General features: G+C 38.2%; 1 protein-coding gene across 1 annotated transcript in view; it reads left to right on the forward strand.

Annotated features, from left to right (window-relative positions):
• The window catches only part of LOC139135323 (isoleucine--tRNA ligase, cytoplasmic-like), a 48,786-nt gene extending 34,418 nt beyond the window's left edge, over window positions 1–14,368 (forward strand). Inside the window, 3 exon segments of the mRNA XM_070702667.1 lie at window positions 6,680–6,950; window positions 11,555–11,862; window positions 12,831–14,368. Of these exon segments, the coding sequence (XP_070558768.1) occupies window positions 6,680–6,950; window positions 11,555–11,862; window positions 12,831–12,851 (600 nt within the window). The 3' untranslated portion in view covers window positions 12,852–14,368.
• The last annotated feature ends 481 nt before the right edge of the window (window positions 14,369–14,849 follow it).

Genomic DNA, 14,849 nt, shown 5'->3' on the forward strand with positions numbered 1-14,849 from the left:
TGTCAAAGCTATGCCAAGAGATTTAAAATCACACTGAAAAAACTTGATGGGAAATTATCATTCATATAGTCAATAACATAATTCAGCTTATGCTTGAGCCATTGTCTTTGACAATGTGAACTATGTGTCAGAGGTCAAAGGTCACGTGGAAGTAAAGATGGATTAAAACGGTTACTACCTTTGACAGGCTAACCAGTGCTACGTGCATGTAAGGACATAAAAAACTGAAGAGGAAAAAAAACTCACGTGAAGAAGATGAATTAAAGTTATTACACAAATTGACCCTGTATGCTGGAGAGATTATTTTGGCTCTCCAATAAAGTAATTTTGCCAAATTAGTAGCAATAGCAGAGATTTATCCAATGTATTGTGGACAGATTTGTCAGCTTGTCTGAGCTGGCATGAGTGGACTGTCAATTGAAGAAAGCACTTACTGAAAATAAGAGGAAGGGAGAGATTGAAATCTGCAGGTATTTACAGGAAGTGCGCTGGTTTGGACAGTTTTCTTGACGTTACTTTTCAAAGTGTGATAAGGGTGTTGGCTCTCAAATCCTAATGTAGTGTGCAATTGCCACAGCAAAGTGTGAAATGAGACAAGTCAGATTTGTGCGTAAAGCTTTGCCATTTTGCATTTAATTCTGATTTCAAGCATTTTGCATCAATACAGGTTGCAGTTAAAACTATTTTAAGGAACCATCTCCCGTTTTACCCATGAATGCCATATGAATCAAGTTACCTTTCCAGTCAGTTACTGAAAGGGATCCGCTTTTCTTCCATCACTCTTCATCAGTTTAGTAGATGCAAGTATATGTTATAATAGCGGTACCAACCAGAGGCATCTGTACTAAATCCTAAAAATTTTTGAAGTTTTTATCAGTATTTACCCTCGTCCTGACTAAAGTTCCTTTGCTCACTCCCATGAAAACGTGTTGAGGTAGCATTGCATTTAACCAACTCACTTTTATTGAAGTAATATTTCTTATCAAAGATGACACGAAAACCCCTTCATATTAAATATTTTCAAAAAGCAGAGAATCTAAAGTTTAGTTTTGTTGCAATAGTTTACTTGAAGGATGAAGAGGGTATATATCTGGGGTAGAGAACCTCAATTTCGGTATTATTGATAAAAAATGGTTAAGTCAAGAACTTGATACATGTCCTACTTTATGAAATTTTATATCTCACTTGTAACCAGAAGATATGTAGTAAAAAAAAAATGACAACTTGGATTATCTATTCTCAATTTTAGCTCACATGTGGTATATGTATGTATACCAAATAGACCTTATATGATAAGTCGGCAGTGTTTGTATGTATGTATGTATGTATGTATGTATGTATGTATGTTAGTATGTGCGATGTATGGCCGTCCACATCAAAAACTCCTAAACCGCAGCACGTATCATCTTAGTATTTGGTGTTACAGGTGCACCCAGGGCTGTAGGTGTGACTTTGTTCAAATGAACATGTCAGTGTCAAAAATATGCAAATGAGGTGAAAAAAAGGAAAATCCTGAAAATTGATAAAACTCTGTAACCACAGGCAGATTTGGTTGAAACTTGGTATGCAGGTTCTTATGTTGACTTTAGTTAGATTTGTTTCAAATTGTGGTTAAATTTTCATACTTGTATTTTTGGGGCAATTTTCTCCATTTTTAGTCAAAAATCTGCTCTGAAAGTGCTCTTTCCTTGCCTTGAAACTTGGTATTCATGATCCTAGGCTTGGCTTCAATCAGATTTGTTAAAATTGAGGTGAAATTTTCATATTTGTATTTTTGAGGCAACTTTTTCCCATCTTTGGTCAAAAAATGATTTTCTCCCAAACCACTCATTAGATTACTTTGAAACTTTATACTCTTGATCCTGGGGTTGTCTTCTATGGATTTGTCAATTGTGATGAAATTTCATATTTGAATTTTAGGGGCAATTTTTTGCAGTTTTGGTCTAAAAATCATTTTCTCTGAAATCGCTTGCCAAATTGCTTTGAAACTTTGTATTGATTTCCCAGGGGGTAAACTTAGTTGAGTATATTCACTCTGGGCTGCCACATCAAACCAAATGTGAGCCAAGTGTCATTGACACTATGTTTAAATGGCAGGGGCTGATACACTTAAAAAGTGATTAAAATCATGATAAGCAAAAATAGCGTTGATCACGATTTCGGTTTGTTACTAAATATAGCTGCACGTGCACGACTTTCGGACAAATATGCTGAAATTCGGACAAATTTTGCATTCGCTGCTGTTGTTGCAGCTTGTAGTCTCAGTCATCAATTCATACGAATAAGTGTGACGCTAAATAGCCATTCTAACACTCGCAGGTTTAATTATCGTCACTTATACGGAAAATGCGGACAAAATTTTATTTATGCATATTAATGAGAGAACAGTGATGTCATTTGCGATCAGCGCTATTGAAATGACTCTTATTCAATATTCAAAGTGTAAGAACTTCATCACCAAACAAAATTGTTGTTTTGTTATATAGTATAACAATTTCACCAAATTTTACTCAGCCAGGGTGGAGTTGAATGATTTTGAAATGTTGAACATGGGAGAAACAAGAAAACAGGAAATGTGCATGAATTTGCATAAAGTTGCGCTTGTTTCTGACCCAAGTTATGACTGCTTCTCATGCTACAAGGTGAACCCTACCAGTGTTTTGATCTGATCTACCGGTATTTATGTCAGAACATTGTCCAATTGCCAAAAACTGTATCTTATACCATTGTTTATTATGATGCATGTTGAAATCCCAGTATTTTACTTGACAACATGTCCCAGAGATTTATAGTCTAACCATACCCTCTCACAAAAACATGATCAATCCCTCAAATAATTTTTTCAATGAACACAAATGAAAGCATACATGCTTTTTAAAGCTTTGCTATCCTACCTCGCAGTCCATTTTCTTGCCACAACCTATTGTCAAAACTTCAATCAGTCATATCAAATCAGAATAGGTATTTGTGCAAAGTGAGATACTCATGTTTGTGTGAGGGTAAATAGACAAAAGTCTCAACTGTCAGCCATGTGTTATTGCATTTTTGTATACTGGACAGTATACTGTTATGCCTAAATTAGACGAGTGTTTTAGCTTTACATTGTAATTTCAGTGTTAAGATGTGGTTCTCTACTGATAATCTTTGCTTTACTGCCCTCAACTAAAATGAAAACATGATCTGACCACAAATAGTCAATACATAGTTAACAGAAGCAATTGTGAGCACGATGTGCTACACTTCCATAAACCGTAGCAGAGAACACCATAATAAAGAGACATTCCTTTGGGAGGGAGGGGGCATCAAATACTGTCTCGAAAAGGTAAAGGGTTATTGAGGGTAAACTTTCATTGAAACCGTTGTTTTTGCTGTCAAAAAAAGAATTTTTGATAGGAGCCTCACGGAAGTCCTCCGTGCAAAATATAGCATAGATGTTTTTCAATCCGCTGTTCATGGATTATTTATCAAATGAGATACAGGTCCAATGGCTTCACAAGCATCGCAAGTAAGATACGAAGCTGTTGCCTTGGTGAGCTTTATCTCCCCTATAAATCAGTGACTTTTTCCAAAACAGGTGAATAAATAACCGTGTTAGCTCAAATCATGGCTTGAATGGCAAATCGATCACAAGGGCATTTCTCAAGGTCAAAGTGAAGCACTGCTTTTTCTTTTCCTGTACAATGGCTCAAGTCATGTAGGCAGTAGTGTATAAAGTGAAAAAAATGTGAAACCTGGTAGCAGGGTTTACATTCTGAAGGAATTTCCATGCAGAATTTCATCGCTGTTGTAATTAATATTCTGACCGCATTTCTTGTGCTTGAAAGGAGAGACAGAGTGATAGATCTGCAGACATCACACGTTTTATGGACACCTTCTAATTACGTTAACTGATAACTCTCACCAGTGTCCTTACCAGCTTGTCTCTTAATATCCATGTGATAGAGAAACACGTGATATTGTGTGTATGTATTAACTCATGTGAGGTTTTACTGGTTTACTGGCAGAGTACAGTAGGTACAGTTGGCAGGTGTATGGATAATAGTGGAAATGAAGGGCATACGAGCAAATATTGATGGTTGAAAAAATATTTTTCAGCATTTTTGCATGATATGTAGTTCATTTGAGGGTCAACCTGCCAAAGTGCGTATGGCATGGACTTGTACTTTAAATAGTGCAAGCAAGTAATAAACATATTTTTCTGAAAAAATATATGCTGGAAAAACATGTTTCACAAACTGGTATCTGAATTTTCACAGTGTACATTCATAAATGTATCAGTTGAATAGACCTAACCTGTTACATTCATGAAATACGCTGAAATGAGGATACAAAATGTGGATGTGAAAAAATACAAGGTAAGCATGTTCAATATCTGTTGTCCCATTTCACATTGTGGCACTACATCAGACAACGGAGTGGTCATTCCACAGTCCAACATTGAAGAGACTGGAAAAAGGCAGATGTCATTGAGTCAATGAACACTGAGATTGTTTTAGTATTCAAGAAGTTGAGCAGTTCGTCTGACTTCACAGCAAGCTTACCAAGTCGTGGCCCTTAGCAGGCAATTATGCATTGTCTGTAATTACCTCCCACACTTGATTATCCACATCAGAGAAATTTGACTCAGTGGCACCGGGACTTGAGGCGCCCACAAACATGCAAATAACGCTTATTGCCGTCCGCAAAGGAGCGTAGTCATTGAGCGTTGTCTGTCAATTTGAAGTAAATGGTTTTGTTTTCTCAGTCTGGGGTCACAGGGACGGCTTTCATTGCAGATATGGTGAATGTACCTGATCTCACACAAGACCGCCGTGTTTGCAATCAATCATGTGCTGGAAAATTAATGTTCGAGAGAGTGTCTTCAGCCTTGATGGTGCTAGGAGTTTGTGACAAATTGGGTTGATTTAAAAGCTACCCTTAATTGATTGATACGCACAGATTGCTGTGTTACAGATTGTAAAGTGAATAATATACATCAAGCAGGTGCTTACAAGAGCAAATCTTCCAATGTTGGTTTCTATATAATTCCCTCTGACAGCAATCTTGACATGCCTTTTGTTTTTTGACTCACATGACCACATGGCTGTAAATGTCATTTTTTTCACCATATCACAGCATGTCACAGAGAAACAAACTGCATGTCCAGAACCGCGATAGAGGGAACTGCGGTTCTGAAATTCAGCGCACAGCACTGAAGTCGCCAAGCTTTGATAGAGAAGCTTTTAAAATTTATCGCCGCAAATAATTAGAGTTCCCCTGCCGGTGGACAAGATCAGAATTCTTAATTTGGTTGAGAGCACTATAGAATGCTCGATGTCTTTTCCAATAACTTGATTTCAGGATGAAAGGAAATAAGGCATGGAGGACTGTAGGATATCAAGAATGAGAAAAGATGAGGTGTCATTGTCAGCAAGTTTCTCTCTTCCGCAGGAGTATAGTTCCTGTCACCAACAATGTCAAGAATCTCTTGATTCACTCTCAGATTTGAAGTTCATTGTCATGCGCTTGTGTGCTCTTTTCACTTAATGAATTTGCATGGACACTGAGTATCACAAAGCATGATCATCGTTATTTTCAAGTTACCTTGAAATATTAAACTTTTCCAGATAACTACTTGTTATGTCTGTCGGCGCATTTATGGTAATCCTCGTAAGGAAGACCAAAAATGTCATTTGCTGGCAATGAGCTACATACATATCTTGTTCTTGGCTGTAGTACAATTCTTTTCAACTCACACTCGTACCTGTGAAATGGAAGTATGTACTAGGCTCCTTGCATGGTCATTCTAACAGGTCATAGCTGCATGACTTTGCTGGCTTTTGTGTTCTGTTGTAATGGTCAGGCCACTCTTGAAAGCACTGCATTTTGTCAACTCAGTCAGTGTCTCTGGGAGTTGCCACAAGACAAAATCCTCGCAGTTAACCTTCCAATGAACTGTCAAATTCCCTGCATTTCTGATGGAAGGATAAATCCAGGAAATCATTCCACCCCCTGAGAGTTCATTTTGCACAGCGCATGCTGCTAGCTGTCCCTGCAAATATTCTTTCTCATTCATGAGTGATGAATTTGCATAATTGGACAAGATTAGAGATATCCCCTGCAGATTTGACCTCTACTGCGACCTTGTTGACACACATACATCTTCTCAACCTGTTATCTCTCACCGCGTGGTAATTCGCAAGATGGTACTGGTATTTATATATCAATTTTGTCAACAACAAATAAATTTAACATTACATTAAAGTCAGGTGACCATTCATTAAATTACAGTTCCATTAGCAGGTTCTCTAATTTTCATTCTGTCCGTAAAAATAAAGAGTCTCTTGTTCTGCTCCAAAAATGATTTCAAGATGTCTTGTTTTTCACTTGTAAAGACACTTTGTATGTATGTGTAATATCCATTGTTATTGTGGACAACTGAATTTTAGTCCAGACTAGATTTCAGTTACTGGCAATAATTCTGCTTCATGTATACATTTTATTGCATTAGAAAGGTTTATACTTTCTTCTTGTGAAAAGTAAAAAGTAATTTAGTTTCAGAACAGAAATATTGTCCAAAGTGACAGTTATGATTACTTTAATTTGTCATTGTCCACTAGTTCATTTGTTGTCACAATAGTTCAGTCAGATATTCGGTTGATTTAAAAGTTCATAATATTTTTTCTCCAAATGTTTGCAGTTGAAAGGTGCAAATTTAAGCCTAACCATTGTCAGAGGGCACGTAGGTGATACAGATGCCAATGAAAGCGAGCTAGGGCCGTTCTGCCGATACATCAATGTCCACCTACCTGACTCAAATGGCAAGGCCACGGTCTTGTTGGAAAATCCAAGGGGAGAGCGTACAACCAACCTTCTCAAACAAATCAAGATCATCTCCAATCAAAATGGAAACATTAAAGTCTTTGAGGCAACGAAGGCCGCATCTGGTAATGAAGAAGCACCTGGTCAAGGTAGGCCAGAAGTGTTTCTACTAATTTTCTTTTGTAGGTGTGAGTAATTTAGATGTAGAAAGTGTAGTGGTTGGATAGGATGACTAACAAATTTGTTATGAAAAAATGACCATAAATGACTGTAATTACATATGGAGTTACATATTTCATTTCTAAGTCATTTACAAATTTACAAGGTATGTCAGGCTACTTAAAACAATTTTTATGACTTTTTTATGATATGTGACAAGCTGTCAGGTGACATTATTGTATTCCCATGCAATTTTATGTGAAGTTTTGAAATGCAGCAATAGTTAGAACACTTGTTTGTGTTCTGTAGCGGTTATAAATTTGCAAACTAAATATGGGTAATAACCTTTGTACTTTTCATTAAATATGTACCGATAGACAATTTCATATTGAATTTCATACATTTTCCTTTATTTAAGATAATCTGGACAGTCCATGTGAAGTTCTTGAAAATATTTCAAGTAGATGCCCAGCATAAATACTTTTAACTCTATTGAACAACTTCAAACCAACTGTTAGTGTTTAAAGGGCAGGGCCGGGTATAAATAGCTAGCTGCCCCCGTTGGAGTTAGTTCATGCAAAGCGTGGCTTGGGTGGCGTCACGCTCGATCGCTCCGTAAAAACCATGCCAAAATGGTCACAGGCGAAGAAATTTAGGCGTCCATGCACCTATACCTAACTATGAATGTCTAGTGATTGAATGTATCGATAAAATTTTATGATTTGAGCATAAATAAAGCTGATTTTGATCGATGAAGGTATTTCTCTTTGTCTTCAACTAGCGTGGCAAGCGGCCGTAACAAAGGTCTGCAAGCTGTCACTCAAAAAAGGACGCGATACAGGTGTGAAGCGGTAAACGTTTGCGATGTCAACATGTTAGATACGCCACATCATTGTAATTAGATGGAGCGACCGCAGTGCAGACTCGCAAGCACAGGCGCTATGTAGCTTGGGAGTCTGCTAATAGATCGATTTTCGGCTCGATCTATCGATCCTGTAGTCGATATGCCCACGACTGCAACCTAGACACTCATTTAGGTTTCAGTGCGGGCATGTCGACTACGGGATCGATAGACCGAGCCGAAAAGCGATCTATTTAGCAGACTACCCAGCTCGAGCGCCTGTGCCCGCTAGTATGTCACTCAAGCCATAGCGCGTTCTTGCGTAGACGCCGTAGGTCACACGTCGCTATTTCAGATCGAACTGTCATGTAAAGTTCAGATTCAAGTTCTTTTAGATTTTGCTGTCGTACGGTGAAAAGTATTATTATTATCATCTTGCCGTATACTAAAAGATTTTTGAGGACCTAAACGACATCGTGTGTTGCTCAGTTGCCATGGAATCCGATGTCAAGGAAAAGCGGGTGAATTTTTTCAAGTTGAATATAATTTCCTTTCTGTTTGCATTAGTCAATTCATCGAAATACTTTTGTTCACAATTGAGTAAACTATAGACAGTGGACTGTCTCGATTCTCCCGTCTATGATTCGATATTCACTGACTCATTCTTTCTCTTCTTTGTCGATCGATGAAAGTATTTTCATCTTCAATACTCTGTCCTAATATGACAGATGTAATATCCAAACATATTGTCATTTATTTTTGACCAACGTACAAAACTTGGTCCGTTCGCCAAAGCACATATCTGTCGAGATGTTTTGCGAAACAGTGAATAAATATATTGGATGAACAGCCGCACTCTATGCATTAGGGGATATTCATGTTGCAGTCTCTCCGAAAAAAAACCCCGGGATGTTTAGGCGATAATTCTGCATATCGTTGAATAAAAAAAAATTCGGACATCATATTTGTATCTATTAAAAGCGTACACTTGTCGGTTTGATGTGCGACCGTACACAGATCGCCCATATTCTCCTAAAACTAGTCAAAACAATTCTGCGACAATGATGGTGTCTCTTCGTGAACGTCCTTGAACCCGTACCCGCGACCATTGTTTTTTTATGTGTTCCGTGATTGGTAGAATTCATGTATCAAAATTTGAAGACACACGTGATTGAATCCTGTGAATGTTAGGCAACTGACGGTGTGTAGGGACGGCAACAGTTCACGGACCATGGGAGTATCAGCAGTACGCAGTACATTGCATGCTTTCTAAGAATGAACAGCGTGTTTCTATAGCTACCATGCGAAATCCGGCTTTGACCAATGTTCCTGTCCTGTCGTAGGATAACTTTCGAGCTGCGTAGCTACTGTTGAGGTTCAGATATCCGAATCTTTCGTGTTCGAAAGGCTTATCGATTTACAGAAAATGCTAAACTTTTGTTATTAGTTTACATGTACATACCCAGCATACTTACCAGGTTGGAAAATTTCTGCGAGTCGCTCTCACCAGCGGTCGCGAGGAAAATATGCGTCGATATCATTGATCCGCCATGTTTATTGTTTTTTGTACGTCTAGTTTGAAAGTCATAGACTTTCTCAACTGTGAAATTCATATTGCAATTCAATATTTACCAACGAAGTCACCTGTGCATTTAAATACGTCATTCAGGAGCAGAAACGTTTACAGACTTTCGATGGTGATAACTAGCTCCATGTCGTGACATGTCTCCAGTTACGAAGTTTATCCGGTAAACTTCGTAAATCGAAATCGACATTAACATTGAGCGGTGATCGTGAAGCGTTAAATAAATGTCGGCAAAATAAAACATCAAATGGCTAGACGAGAGAGAGAGAGAGAGAGAGAGAGAGAGAGAGAGAGAGAGAGAGGTGGTTTATGCACTCGCGAACTGATCATGGTCTATAGGATGGATGGATGCTGTGTCGGTTTACACATTTGCGCTGCACAGATATCGAAAATGTACAGATACTTTCCCGAAATTTGACTTATTTTATAACAAGAGTAGAACAAAACCAAAAGTGTTGAAGATACTCTTCAGATGCTTGATTCGCAAGTTTGCTAAAGTCATATTATACTTACAGAAAATAGTCGCTACAGTCTTCTCTTCAAAGAAATATGTTCTTCAACACCACGTTTCTTATGATCGGTGATGTTACATTTTATTATTTCTGTTAATAATCTTTTATAGATTAATGCACCACGGTGTTAATTTCAGATTAATTCAACGATTTCAAACCGTAATTATTTTTTTTAGTGAGAGGGCTTTTAGTAGTTCTGTAGACGAAACGATCGGTAATAGCAGAGTATCTTGGCAATGGCACGACGTCTACGAAATCGTTTAGCTGCAGCGATTGTACATATTGCAGCCCGCGCCCGGGCCCCGGGTAGGCCTAATTCGGAACGTAATAAAGCCGTCAGTTGCAGCGGCGTCGTGCTGTACCTTTGTCATTACTGTTGAAGTACCCCTGTTATTGCTACAAGCATCGCGGGCCGCTTCATGAAATGTTTCTCAGTCTGCTCAGTGTACTAGTCTCGCGTTATATTCAGTTACGTATAATCTGCTGTTTGCATGTCAACACATTGGCCTGTTTTACAACCTCCTGTGCACATTAATCGTGACCGTAATTTACAAAGATATAATCATTCGATCCTGCCCGTGAATGTCAAAGGTGAACGGGATTAACTTGATCCCGGGTATCAAGTCCCTGGCCTTTAATAGATGTTTACAATCAGGTGAGCTCGATGACTGTATGATCACCCTGAAAACATAAAGGAAGCAGACAAATTTATGTGTGGCTGGCTTGTGTACCTTTCAAAATATGTTGTAATGATGTTCATGCAGAGTGCTGGTTTGAAATGGATGCACATCACACTGTGCATCTCCTTGGTGCAAGGAGCTTGCTGGACCAATGTGCACCCTGTTCATGTCAGATATTATGCTGAGTATATTCTGATCTTTTGTCCTGCTTTTGATTGTTTTGACCGGCAAATTATTTAAATTGTAACATTTTGTTGTAAATTGCAATAAACTTACAACATGAATCGTTAACCTGATAGGGTCACGGGTAACAATGTTAGCATTGCCGTGAAATCAACAATCGATAACATCGCAGGTGTGAATGATAGCGTCACGGGCCACTATGCTGCTCTGAAGCTGGTAGCGTATGAACTATCAGTGGCCCTGCAATAAAATTGAACGTTCGGTGCAAAGATGGTAAAACGCTCAGAAGACCCAAACATGTAAAAGGAGGAACTTGCAATGGATGATGGGAAGCATTACTTGGAATACATTATCACTGATAAATGACAACCTGGTCCCTGTGCACACATCAGAAAGCAAGTCCATATTTATGCAAAAACATAACATGCATAGTGTGTATGGCGGCAAAAATTATTTTGAGCCCTTAGGGTGTAGAAAACAGGGTGAAGGTTTAAGACCATTATTCAAAACATGCAGAAACAATTTCAAAGCATATAGACCAACAAGTCAAGAGTGTTCAACTCATAGCCGTAATGTTTTCTATCCCTCTTCTTCTCACACAAACGTAGCAAGCACATACAAATGCAAAATTTTGAGGGGCTATTATGAGTATGAAAAACATTCCGGATTGTTTATTTTAGATAAGGAAGAGTAGCAGCAAAGACTTTAAATGGAAGAAATGATGCTGTTAGGATATTATCTAGCTGTCACCAAAGATAGTTTTATCAGAAATATATTCCTTACACCTTTGCAGAGATCTTTCTGGACAAAGAGCAGGACGTCTTTTCCTTTCATGCCAGCACAGTCTTTGCAAGTACTGGGTCGAGTCGGCCTGCCTCTGCTGTACCTGTCGTGAATGAACCTTTCTGCAGATACGTCAATGTGGAACTGTGTGATGCTTCGTCTCAGGAGGGGGTCAAGGGTCACAGGGCCACCATCTTGCTGGAGAATCCACAGGGAGAATTCCCAGTGACAGTAGCTGAACTTTTGAAACAATGTGGTATTGTTTTTGGTCACCAGGGTAGGAAACTGAAATTGTACCAGAAAAGAAACAGTCAGATGGTAAGTTCAAGCTACCTTTGCCTTTGTCTTAAGGACCGATATGTCATCATATTCCAGAGACAGACAAGGAACCTGTATGGAAATATAGCCAGGACATTCATCATTATTTATATTCAACCTGTGCATAGCACTTAGTAATTACAATTGTAGCTTTCATACATACAGCTTGTCAATACCAGTGAGTTTTGTGACATCATCGCCCCAGATTATTACTGATAATGTGTCTGATTATCCAGCATTGTGGCCCCCAGATGTTTTCTACATCCAGAAATTCCCTAGCATCGCGAAAATTATAAAATAATAGCCATAGTATAACCATCCTGGCCCATAATGGACTCAAGCAAACTTTGCATGAAATAATGTACTCTTGTTCACCGTACATTATGTTGTGCAAAGTTTGCGTTCGTCCATTACGGGCCAGAAGGGGGCAATCATTGTGTAAATATTAAATTTTTTTGCGTTTAGATGATAGCACTGTGCTGTCACTTGTAATCAGTCCTATTGTGACAGCACAGTGATTATGTGAAGCTGAGCACGTCGACCATTTGGTCCATTGTGAGATATATCAGTTTTGGCAATTGAGCCAGTGAGAAATGTTTGTTGGACACTCTATCATCCTTAAGTAATATGTTCAACTTGATAACTGTAGATGATTGGTTGGATAAAGTGAGGGCAAATCAATGATAACTGGTATCAGCTCTTTGATATTGAGGGTAAATCTTGCCTCATGGCTGCAGTTAGCTTTACAAGAGTGACAAGGTTATATACACTTAACATGTCAAGCTAACGGTCAAACTGACCTTCCTGATGGCTGAAAAGATGTTTAGCAATATTGCCATGCCTTTCTGGTCAGTTTTAATCATGTGTTTTCCATACCATGTTGTTAAAACTATCTCATTGAATGCATGGTTGTGTCAATGGGAATAAAACACTGTAAATTTTTCTTTACAATGTTTTGTATTTTGCAGAGATATCCCAGGAGACATTAAAGGATGTTTTTTCACTACATGGAAGCACTTTGTATGCATCTAATAAATAGTGTGTTGCTTCAGCATGGAATGGTGTCCTCACATTGCAGTGGACTCTCAACAAACGCATTAAAACTGTCAGTCATTACACAACAACACAGTTATGCAACACTCCCCATTTCAGGGATAACTTTGCTACCAACAGAAGTGAACTATGATTATTTATTTTAATAACTGCAAACTTTAACCAGATTTATTGTTGCTGTAAAACTCACTCGTTTCCCCATTTTTCTATCATGCTCTTCCATACAAAAACATTTGCTTAGAAGTAAAGATACAAAAGCTAGGATTGAGCAATGCTGCAATTACGATTTCAAAGTGAGCCTTCAGGTACACACTTAAAACAACACTCCCTAGGGTAGTCTTAAATTGTAGATGATATAATCAATCAATTATTTGCCAGAATATTTGGCACTTGGGCATTTTTGCCATGGGGTGAACAATTGGCAAGCCTTGGAGTGTGTTGAAGTCATTGGTTTTTCAGATGCAAACAGCAGTGTGGAAATCGTGCCTATGGGGACAATTTTATCGTATTAGACAAGCTTTTACAATAAATAGCAACATTCACCTCAGGAGAATGTTGCATTGTAATATGTTGTTATGTGATTGGATTATCCTCAAGTTGTGGACACTTTCTCTTTTGAGGACAAAGAGTACGACGACAATTCTGATTAGCACGTCGTTGCACCATAAAAACTCTCAACGATTAAGAAATCTAACAATTTGCCCCGCAGAAACAAAGTTGAATAGGTGTTCTCTGTGCAGGACCAAATTTAGACACAGTTGGGTTTATCAGGTAGAGAATAAAGAACATATGGTTTTAGAAAGTTTTACATGAAAAACATGTTTTTTGGCATGACATTTCAAGGCCTTTTTGAATGAACTCTTTTATTGTATGAAATTACAATCAGTTTACTAAAACAGAATATTCCCCACATAACACTTTGCAGCCTGTGAAGATAGGAATTGCACGTTTTAATTTTGTCAGACAAGTTCAGCATCCAATGGTCAAGGTAAACTTCACTCCCCCACAACACCAAGCATTGGTGCGAACCTATTGTTTACATCAGCATAGCTGGTTCCATTCTGAAGAAGTGGGGATGAGAGAAGGATCACAAAGGACAATTTTCAGTCGTCTTCATAGAAATATAAAATACCTCACTTTAAGGTTTGTGTTAGGGGAGTGGCCGAACCGTGACCAAAAGGAAAATAATTGCAGATTTTGTTGAAAGAGTCAAATGCATGTAATCATTACACTGTAAAGAAATGTAGTGATTGATTTGTTCTCAGTCTTTTTTCTCCAACAAGTGCAAAAGCTGCTGTGTTGCCTTTTTGAAATGCATATTGTAATCCGCTTTCAATTCATTAATGGCATCAATGTAGATTACTCAATACATCAACTTTTCAATTTAGGCGTTGACAGCCTAGTAGGATACTCGATCTGTTTGAAATCTGATTAAAATGGCAGTTTTTATCCACTTCTTGTCAGTGTTCAATTCTCACATTCGATAGCACTGTTTCCAGTGATAGAATGAGTGTGAGTGTGGACCAGCTATGGGGCTGACTGTGCTACACAGTAGGAAAGGCTTAGACAAGGGCATTAAGCCCCCCAAAAAAACAAAGAATGTTTCTGGTCAGGTCTGTCTTTAAAAAAAAATGGTGCAGCAACGCGCATTTTTTTTTTTTTTTTTTTTTTTTTTTTTTTTTTTTTTTTCTCTCAAGGGAGGGAGGAGGGTCAGTTTTATAGTTTTATCAATGTAGTCACGTATATACTGTTCATGCAGTCACTGATCATGCCCCCCAAAGAATTTTCTCTTTCTCTTCAGCCATTTTGGTTTTGTATCAGCCAGGGCCGCCGGCCATAACAGAAAAAAAACAGATATGAACTGAAAATGCTCCCATTTTCATTATATATTGAAGTTATATCTAATTTGAACCTTTGCCAAATGTTTGTGACTT

This window comes from Ptychodera flava, chromosome 6 (genome assembly GCF_041260155.1).
Source record: "Ptychodera flava strain L36383 chromosome 6, AS_Pfla_20210202, whole genome shotgun sequence".
Classification (NCBI taxonomy): domain Eukaryota; kingdom Metazoa; phylum Hemichordata; class Enteropneusta; family Ptychoderidae; genus Ptychodera; species Ptychodera flava.